Source organism: Euphorbia lathyris, chromosome 1, assembly GCF_963576675.1.
Source record: "Euphorbia lathyris chromosome 1, ddEupLath1.1, whole genome shotgun sequence".
NCBI lineage: Eukaryota > Viridiplantae > Streptophyta > Magnoliopsida > Malpighiales > Euphorbiaceae > Euphorbia > Euphorbia lathyris.
The window spans coordinates 104,190,583-104,201,115 of NC_088910.1; the positions used below are offsets into that span (position 1 = coordinate 104,190,583).

The 10,533-nt window shown below is 36.3% G+C and overlaps 1 protein-coding gene across 2 annotated transcripts; it reads left to right on the forward strand.

Annotated features, from left to right (window-relative positions):
- The first annotated feature begins 829 nt into the window (after positions 1-829).
- Positions 830-4,521, forward strand: LOC136209798 (COP9 signalosome complex subunit 7-like). 2 transcript variants are annotated; one of them, XM_066001394.1, is made up of 9 exons: positions 830-1,097; positions 1,175-1,250; positions 1,447-1,535; positions 1,869-1,958; positions 2,051-2,095; positions 2,194-2,264; positions 3,170-3,294; positions 3,717-3,820; positions 4,117-4,521. In XM_066001394.1, exons 1-8 carry the CDS (start codon positions 939-941, stop codon positions 3,770-3,772), a joined length of 711 nt encoding a protein of 236 aa, XP_065857466.1. In that variant the 5' UTR covers positions 830-938; the 3' UTR covers positions 3,773-3,820; positions 4,117-4,521. The 2 variants fall into 2 exon arrangements, with proteins under 2 accessions (XP_065857466.1, XP_065857457.1); XM_066001385.1 differs by having other exon boundaries at positions 3,170-3,308; positions 4,117-4,516.
- The last annotated feature ends 6,012 nt before the right edge of the window (positions 4,522-10,533 follow it).

Genomic DNA, 10,533 nt, shown 5'->3' on the forward strand with positions numbered 1-10,533 from the left:
TTTGCTCTTCAAGGAGAGATGTTGTTATCTTATCCCGTCTTCTGGCTTCTCCTAGGCCGCCTCCTGCTCCCAACATTATTCCGGTCCATTGGCTTAAACCTCCTACAGGCTGGGTTAAAGTCAATGTGGACGACTCTGCTTTTTGCACTCTTGGCGAGGCAGGAGCGGGATGTATTTTTCGCAACTATCGAGGTTTTCTCAAAGGTTGTTTTGCTTTTTCTACCCCTCCTTCGTTTGCTTATATGACTGAATTGGGGGCCGCTATTTTCACAATTAAACTTGCTTGAGAGAAAAATTGGCATCAGCTTTGAATTGAGTCAGACTCAATGTACGTAGTTAATCTGCTTAGACATCGTTTCATGGATGTTCCTTGGAGTATTCGATTAGAGTGGTTGCATTGTCTCAGCATTTGCTCTAGGATGAACATTCTCTTTTCACACATCTTTAGGAAAGAAAATAGAGTTGCTGGTGCATTAACAAAGTTTGGAGTCTCTTCCTCAGTGATCAATTGGTGGTCTTCAGCTCTTGCTTTTTGCCACAGGTTTATCAATGATGACATTTGTGGTATTTCACACTTACGTTTTTGTTTGTTCTCATTCCCCTTCTCTTGTTCAAACCCTCACTTTTTTTCTTTTTTCTTTTTTAATATATTGCGGGTTTATCAGTTCTTGGACCATGGGTGTTCACCCCGCCCAAGTTCTCTCTCGTCCAATTTCTATAAAAAAAAAAAAAACATAAAATTGTTTTAGAGTCAAAATTATATAATTATTTATTATTTTTAATTTAAATAATATGAAAACTTATATCCCGTGCAGTAGTTTGAATTTAATTGATGATAGCAACGATTCAAATTCCTCCCTCTCCCCTCAAGTTTCAATTGAAAACAGAACCCCTAATTTTTGTACTTCTTATTTTGCTGAAACAATCAATCAGGAGCAATGGAGATAGAGCAGCTTCAATCTCAACTTATACAAGATTTTGTTCAGCAAGCCTCCACTCTATCTGCCTCCTCCGTCGCTTCCCTCATTCTTCAAGCAACTTCTCACCCCTCCCTCTTCTCTTTCTCTGAGATTCTCTCCCTTCCCAATCTGCTCCAGGTTTATTACATATTCTAGTTTATGCTCGATTCTAATTCAATTCTATTGCTGTTTTCTAATTAAGTTAATGGATGCAGCTTGAAGGGACTGACAATTCTGCGTACCTCGCGCTACTTCGCCTGTTTGCTTATGGAACCTGGAGCGATTACAAAAGTATTTCAATTTAGATTATATTATTTGAGCATCTATGCTGTATTAATAACTTTAGCTTGAAATATACATCGTAATGGATAATTTCAATTAATCGATTTTCTTACTTATTTTGTAATTTTCTCTTTTTTAATTTTTAGCCTGTCGGTGTTGGTAGAATTTTATTTATTAACTTCTTTTCAATGGTTGAATCTATCAGGTAATTCTAGCACTCTGCCACAGCTGACACCTGAGCAAGTCCTCAAGCTAAAACAGCTTACTGTGCTCACTCTTGCCGAGTCAAATAAGGTAGTAGATTTAGTAGTTTCTGAACTTAATAACTGTTCCTGTTGGGCTTATTAAATTCTCACTTTGACCGCATAGTTAATTTCTGCTGTTTAGTTTTCTTTTTTAATATGGAATTTGAGATTCCCTTTAAGGATAATTATCATATTCTTGGTTTGTTTTCGATAGGATAGACCTTTTCCCATCACTTATTGATATGCCAATGTTTCTATTAAGTTTGATCTCATATTTTTTTCGCTATCCATAGCAGAATCATATGAGATATGCAATTCTTCTGCTTGAAATTTGTTGCCAGAATTATGATTAGATGTTACTCTTCATTTAACCATCTTCTAGGTTCTGTACTATGATGAGCTACTGAAGGAGCTTGAGGTTTCTAATGTACGTGAACTTGAAGATTTCCTTATCAATGAGTGTATGTACAAGGTATGCCCCCCTTATCTTTAGAATTTTTATGTGGACCATGAATTTGTTTGCCTCTCAATTACTAACATCATTGCTTAATTGTGGTTTTGTAGGCCATAGTGAAAGGAAAGTTGAATCAAGTGCGGAGATGTTTTGAGGTAAAACCGTACTGCATGAATTCAGAAGTATATTATCCACTTGATTTCATTCATTTATGTTGACTAAATTCTGTCTTTTAATTTTGTTCTGCATATAGATCCAATTTGCAGCAGGCAGGGATCTGATACAAGGGAAGCTTGGGAATATGATAGATACGGTGGAAAAATGGTATGTTGCAGAAATTCTCAGTCCAATTATAGCCAGAGATTCAGTATCTCAGCATATTCTGTGTTTCTATTCTAAAACTGAGCTTCATGTCTTGGTTTCTTTCCTCTGTTGATAATAAATTTGTTGTGCGATTGCTTGGCCAGTTGATGTTGGTGACATCTGCTAGACTGGTATTTATGTTCAACTTAGGTAGGCATATCGCATTAGCACTATGCAATTTGTTGAATAACGAAGCTAAATAAAACAGAATAATAATGCAAAGATCGAATACAAGGATTTGTTAACGAAGTTCGGCAGTTTTGAATTGCCTACGTCTCCGGGAGCGATGAGCGGTTTATTTCTTATTGATCGTGTAAAAGAGATACAGTTTACATGTATTTATAGTGTGTAATAAAATTACTCAAATACCCCTGTCCGCTCCTCTCGCTCCACTCCGGGATAAGCCCCTTGGATATTATGAGCCATATCCAACACAATTATAATTTGCAAGTGCATTTTCCTTGTAAGAAATGTTCCCACAATGATGTTGTCCTTACGGGTTGAGTTTCTTACAACTTTACTTCTTGTGCTTTCCAGTTTACTATTAGACTGGGCCGGTGTGGCTTCTGTCTTCTTGGACCTTAACCTTGTTGTGTTCTGGTATTATCTATAGATGCTTTTTTGACATCGTGGTTTCATGTGTTTGCCAATTATAGTATTCTATATATTTCTATTACCGTGGTCCTGCAATGTTTAAACATTGTATTGCTCATCTTTCACATTTAAAGTTCAAAACCCTATTCGGGTTATATGGACCAACATAGAAAGGTAAAAGCTATTGGACCACTTACTATGAAGAAAATAGCTTATAAGGTGTTCATTTTGAACTAGAGGAATGTAATTTTTGTGTGTTCATTATATTACAGGCAAGCAACTTCAGAAAATATGCTTTCCTTGATTCAAGAGAAGATTGAGTGGGCTCAGATGATGCATCGAAATGATGAGAAACATCAGAAGGAAGTAGATGACAGGATTAAGAAAGTGAAGAAAGGTCTCAATTCTGAGGTTAACTCAAGATACTGTTTCCTTTGTGAAATTTTGTGTTTTGAACCAGCTGCACTTGACTTCAATATGACTATCATGAACCCTCTAATTTGTGAAGGCCCCTTATTTCACACTTTCCATTTGGGCAGGAATATGTTTAGGTTACCATGCTGATTGATTAGGATATGAAAGTCACTTGAAAAGACAAGTTAAAGAATTAGGTAGAATATACAAGGAAACCATAGAAATCGTTCTGGTATTGTCTTGTTAAATGCTTGGGAAGACTCCATACTTTTTATGATCTTGCTTGTATCTTCTCTTGTCTCCTAATTAACTTTTGAGTAACCTTGCTATTTTTGTTTACGTTTCTATTTGTTGTCCATATAACAAGTATTTCTCATGAATAACATGTACTGCTTCTGCTGGCAGAAGTCACATCAGAAGGAAAGGTCCAACTTATGGCCACATGGAAATATTTCCATTGATCATGATGGAACTGTGCTCCAACCAGAGGATTCTGTCCGATCCAAGAGGTAATCAAGTTTACATCTTTTCACTCTACATATAGCATCGGAAACTAATTTCTTGTCGTTAAAAGGTGTTATATGGCATTATTCTTAATCTGGCATGCTTATTTGGCATAGTTGTTAGAACTTAGAAGTACCTCCTAAATAGATTTCTGCTGATATTACTGATATTTTTGGATGACGCAGAGTACATGGTATTATAGCAGCGTTAATGTCAACACTAACCCGTTTGCTATGTTTATCTGGGTTCAATTTATATTCATTGTCTTTCAAATTGTACCTCACTTAATTTCAAATTGCAGAAGACGGTCACCAAATTTTTCTAGGTAAAGCAGGGAAACTCACTTCTGATTATGGAGGTAGACAATAGACATACTGGATTTGTTCTTGACATTAGGATTTTAGAGGATATGTGCAGTGTCAAGCTTAAACTATTATTATGTGGTCCGATATATTTGAATCATGAGCTCTAAACTCGCTTCACTGACATGGCAAAGGATTGCATGAATGTGCTACCCTGATTGAACTTATGGCTAGATGTAAAGGTTTTGACAGTTCTTTAACATTACGATGGCACATCATGTTCTGATAACCAAATGTTGTTTTTATTTAGTTAATGCAAACAAGAATGAGCCTGTTCGTCCACCCAACTGGACATGCATATTTGATATTTGACCTCACTTGGCCCAAGCTCTTACATCAAATGGGTTGACTTTGGGATTTGTCTAAGAGTAGGAGTCTGGCCCGGCCTTATATATATTTTGATTTTTATTTATTTAAGATTATGTTCGTTGAGTCTACTAAACTTGAATAACGTACCCTACTAGCTTCCTGGTAAATCAATTAAAATTACAGTAAAACCTCGATAAATGCATATCTTTGGGACCGGAAAAAAATATTCATTAAGCGAGATTATTTATTTATCGATAAATGAATAAATTATTCATATATCGATAAATCAATATTTATTATTTTATAGATAATTTTTCATTGTAAAATGCATACATTGTATGTGTAAGAAAAATCAAAAGACATCAATAATGAACAATGATGAAGGAAATGATTCAGAGCCAGATGATAGTTGCGTTGTTGCAAATGTATCGTCAAAAGAGACATTTCAAGTAATGGTCACCTTAAACAACTACTTGCTACAACATGAGCAAAATATATCAGAAGTTGTGTTTGCATTACAAAAAGTTAAGGATGGTGTTCATTTTGGTTTAGGTGGAAAGAAAAAACAATCAACTATAAATGCATTTTTTTCAGAAGAAATGACTTCTAGTTGATTGATTGAAAAGTTTTGGTGTCTCTCTCTCTATTGTATGGAATTCAATAATTATTAATTTATACTTTCATTGAGCCCTTAAGGATTTAAATATTTTTATTACTTAATGCATTTAGCGAGGATATTACTTTAGTCCATTGGCCCAAGTCGGGACCGGAAGAATTTATTATATAAACGAGGTTATTACTTTATCGAACATTCATTTATCGAGGTTTAACTGTATGACATAATTTTACACTTCCATTGTACCCTCTGATCTTTAAAACATGGTGTCTTCTCTCTTTTCATTTACTCCAGTCATCTCTAGTCATTCTTATCACTGAACATTCAACCAGCTTCGACCATTGTGATCTTTCCCTTTTCGCCATTAAGATTTCATACCCAGCTGCAGCTCTCAGTCGTTCTTCTTTCATCTTCTCTTTTGAGCTATTCTCTTGTCGCACTCGACACTCTTTGACCAACCAAGACCAATAGCTCGCTTAAAAGGTTTAAAGTGAGACGGTGGATTTTGATTGGAAACCACAATGTGGTTTCTGCCTTCGAAAATCTAAGCATCTTTTATCTACTAAACCATTCTCATTTCCAATAGCCATAAGCAAGTTCAAAGAGATGAACCAATCTTTTTTTTTTTACAAGCTAATGGAACCAATACTATCAAAGTTTAAAGAACTTAAGTTCTTGATTTGGATAATTACAAGGTCAAAAATGTCATCCAATAATTGGTTTGATTGTACAAATTTGCGTCATGAATGTTGTTTCAGTTTCATTAATTGGGTGGTGGGACTAAATGAGAATTTGTATTATCTAAGTTAACTGACACTATAATGTATGTAAAGCCAATAATTCAATGTCAATCAGAACCGACATATTCAATGTGTTTAGTTCATGTTATTTTCAAGTTGGTATATAAACCATAGTCATGTCAATTTTGTGTACAACTCAAAAATAACATATTATTTACTGAGAGCATTTCTATTCATCTTTAAAATTGAATTGAATGTACAAAGCAATTATTTATGGCATACTTTATGCAATTTTTATGGGTAAATAATTTATTACTCCCCTAGTTTTTACTCAACACACTGTTTAGTCTTTCTATTTTGAAAAACATATTTTAAGATCTCTATCTTTTGCCAATATTAACTTTGTAGCCCTTTTATCTTTTTTTTTTTTTTTAGATTTTTAACCGAACATATCTTAGCTTTTAGGACAACCACAGTACAATACAAGTTGGTCATGTTACTCAATTATTTTATATCTATCTGTTTATGCTAAAATATAACGATTACAAATCTAAAATAACTAGACAAAATGACTAAAGGGTTAATATTGGCAAAAGGTAGGGATTTTATAATATGTTTTTTAAAATAGAGAGACTAAAAGTGTGTTAGGTAAAAAGTAAAGGACTAATAAATTATTTACCCAATTTTTTTTTATTGATGAGAGAATTAGCCACGGACGAAGCTTAATTAGGACCAGGGGCATGGACCCAAAGAAAATTAAACATATATACAAAGTTAAAACTTCACTCTTAATTATTATTATTTTTTCTATTGTTGCTACTAATTAAGCTTCCCCTCTTACTCTTTTTTATTATTGACATCGGGCTAAATGATATCACATATATGATGTTATTATTATCCTCGTTACGGTCTACGCCAAAGCATGATAAAAGCCAAAACGCATCCAAGACGGCCCCAACCTCGTTTCAACATGCCAGGATCGGTTGATGCGGCGCAAACCCAACAAGCGACGGTCCATCATCAGCGTCCAAACCTCCAAGCCTCAACACATCAAAGGACCTTCTAGAATTCTACGAGATAAAGAATTCTTTCCAGGATTCGGAATCCTTGAGGGATACGAAATCCTAAGCTTCTACGAATTCCTAAAGAGGTGACAACCTTAAAACCTAATTATTCACTATAAATACACAAGTATAGGCACAAGGTTCGGTACGTTAACTACTGTTTCAAAACTAGTCTATACCCTTCCATTCGGTTTTAATCACAAATTGACTTAGGTATCAGAGCGGGTTTGTCGGACTTCGATCTCGTCTGACCTGCATATTGTCTTGTAGGAACCAATACGATATTAGATCATCAACACCGTTTTAGCACGTGACTGAATCTATTATTATTTTTACCTTCTTAAATAATTCATTCTTAGTTGTTTTTGTTATTTGGTTTTGAGTGCAAATTGGACAAAACAAGACTCTATCATCCCAACTTATAACTGATGTTAGCATTTTAGGCCTACGTTAAATTTTTTTTTTATCATATTATTACTACGTCACCAAGAGGTCACGGGTAAACGTTGTTGTCGTGTGACTAAGAGGTCACGAGTTCGAGTCTTAGGAGCGGCCTCTTGCCAAATAAATTGGCAGGGGAAGGCTTGCCCCCAGTACACCCTTGTGGTGGGACCCATCCCCGGACCCTCGCTCAACGGAGACGCGTAGTGCGACCGGGCCGCCCTTTTTTGAGGGCGAGCCTTGGCGCAACGGTAAACGTTGTTGTCGTGTGACCAAGAGGTCACGGGTTCGAGTCTTAGGAGTGGCCTCTTGCCAAATAAATTGGCAGGGGAAGGTTTGCCCCCAGTACACCCTTATGGTGGGACCCCTCCCCGGACCCTCGCTCAGCGGGGACGCGTAGTGCGACCGGGCCGCCATTTTTTTTTACTACGTCACAAATTAGAAAATAAAATTGAACATGATATGTTATTTAGGTGGATTTATGAATGGTTATGGTTAAACCTAAAATTATTGATGTGTTTTCATGAAGAAACGATTGAAGAGCCGTGATGGATTTATATAAACAGATTCGATCATGAATATAACGGATCCGAGTTATCGGGTTACCTCTTGTAGCGCAAATATTTATTGATGTGATTTAGCAGCAGAAGATAGGATCATCATGATCTTGTATTATCGGTAACGTTCAACTACACTGATGAAAGAGAGAACTTGACCTAGAAGCTAGACGCATCGAATAGAAAGAAAGTCATACTGATCGATACTCAAGTGAGGATTTTAATCTTAAATCTATAAAGAATGTTTCTTCTCAAGCCTAGTTTGAAGGAGTGAATCCTAAGTTAAGAACAATAGCTTCAGTGGAGGCTAGGTTTTTTATTAATTTTATAAAAGTTGCCTTCCAATACAAAAAAAAAAAAAGGTTTATATACCTCTCCTAACTTAATACAAAAGACCTAGATATCAAACTAGGGTTACAACTTAAAAGACAAGTAATAGGGGTAAATAGGGAAAGTGGAGGATAAATTGCGTTTAGGGAATTAAACCTAAATGGCAAAACAGTAATTACATGAGTGGTAAAACAGAAAAATCAGAAAAAAGGACACCAAACTGCGCATTGTCTAAAATTTGGAGTGCTAGAAAAGCAGCCCACACACCGAGTTAACTAACCCACACGGCGTGTGAGTCAAGTGACACGCCGAGTGGGAAAGTGGCATGGCGTGTGGCTAGTGTTATATTCTTTGTCGTGCGAAGTCTGTTTTTCACCAACTCCAACAAAAGCCTCACACGACGTGTGACTTGACTGACATGCCGTGTGAGGAAGATTTTCCCTTTGGTCTCCCTTCACTACTACTCCGAAACTCGTGTCACAAATGCCCGCGTCATTCTCCCCTTCTTCAAAGGAGTTGGACTCTGACTCGTCCTTGGTGGTTGTGAGAGGACCATCCGGCTTCCATAGGGTTAAGTCCCGCACATTGAAAGAAGGTGACATATTCCCGAGCCAATTGGAAAGGGTGATAGGATAAGCATTGACGTTTACCTTCTTGATCACTTTATAAGGCTCATACCTCCTTGGTTTTAGCTTGCTATCCGGAGTGTGCACGAGTCTTTCCTTGCTCAAATAGACCATCACCTCATTCTCCGACCTCAAATTGAAGATCCCTTTAGTGCTCATCCACCCTAGCCTTAACCTTGTTATTCCTCTCTTCAATACTTTGCTTCACCTTTTGATGCATTTGGTGGTAGTCATTGGTTGGGTGTTGTGCGGCTACACTCTTCTTTTCCTCCTTCGGAATGTCCCATAGGTTAAGCGGGTGATTGGGAGTCATCGTGTATACAACCTCAAAAGGTGACCTTCTCGTGGTGGAAATCACAGTGGAATTATAGGCAAACTCAACTTGTGCTATCATATAGTCTCATGTCTTGGGATTGTCCCAAGATTTACTCCTCAATATATTGCCCAAGCTCCGGTTGGCCACTTCCGTTTGCGGGTGAGCGGTAGTAGGGATGGCAACGGGTAATATACCCGCAGGTACCGGGTACTATCCGACTCTAATGGGACTATCTGTACCCTATATAAAAGGGTATGAGAAGGGTATGGGATCAAAATCATTACCTGTTAGGGTAATGAGACAGGTATGAGAATACCTCCTAAGGTACCCGGTACCCGTTATAATTCTTTTATATATTAAATAAGATTATTATTATTTAGACGTAAGATGTGAGATTTGAACTCCAAACTTTTATTTTTTAACCAATGAGTGATACCTCTGAGTTATTTTATTCTTATTGATTAAGGTTCAATTTGTTCAATATTTAGAAGGATGATTTATTAAATTTATACTATGTTAAATTTGTAATATTTTTTATTTTATTTATTAATTGTTAACGGGTAAACGTACCTGCGGGTACCCGTGAATTAAATAGGAAGAGTATGGGATGCAAAAAGTATACCCATTAGGACAATGAGACGGGTACGGGTAATTAAAAAATAAAAGGGTAAGGGTTTGGGATTGGCACTACACGTGGGTACCCTACCCGTTGCCATCCCTAAGCGGTAGTGCTATGTTCGGATTTATGTCCTATAGACAATTATTTTAGAATATAAATATTTATAAATGATTTGTTCCTTTAATCATTTGTTTTATAAGATATAGTATGTTTAACTATATAAAGACATTAATCTTTTATCAAAACTAATTAAGTTAAATAAAAGAAGTCTCAAGTTTATTTAAGTAATCATAAAGTGTTCATACAAGAATGAAGTGAGACTATACTTTATAATAAATCAATAAACTTAAAACAACCCCAAGTCAAGTAATATGTTTATGGGATTAACATAGTGTTGTTAAGACTTGCATGTAATAGTGTGGAGATATCTAAGTGCTGATAAGACTTGTTATAAACAGAAAGTTGATCTCACAAGCTTTAGATATGAAGAAATCTAGACAATTACATGAATCCGGTGAAGGAGTTCATTATGATTGGGGACTCAATTTGAGATAACATGATGGATGGATTTATTTAGTGTCACGTGTTTCATCTCAATTGTATTAGTAGGTGTAAGTAATCCTCAGACTCAAACAATCGTTAATTGGTGATTCTGGATATGAAATGTGGTGTTTTTACTCTGTCCGAACACGTTCCATAATAAAGAGGACTCTGCGGTGTGTGACGGCATGCGTTGGG

Excerpts from the sequence above, each read along its gene's own strand:
- LOC136209798 (XM_066001385.1), top strand. The coding sequence starts at position 939 with ATGGAGATAGAGCAGCTTCAATCTCAACTTATACAAGATTTTGTTCAG. Across the intron at positions 1,536-1,868 it reads CTCTTGCCGAGTCAAATAAG|GTTCTGTACTATGATGAGCT; the intron begins GTAGTAGATTTA and ends ACCATCTTCTAG. Across the intron at positions 2,265-3,169 it reads ATAGATACGGTGGAAAAATG|GCAAGCAACTTCAGAAAATA; the intron begins GTATGTTGCAGA and ends ATTATATTACAG.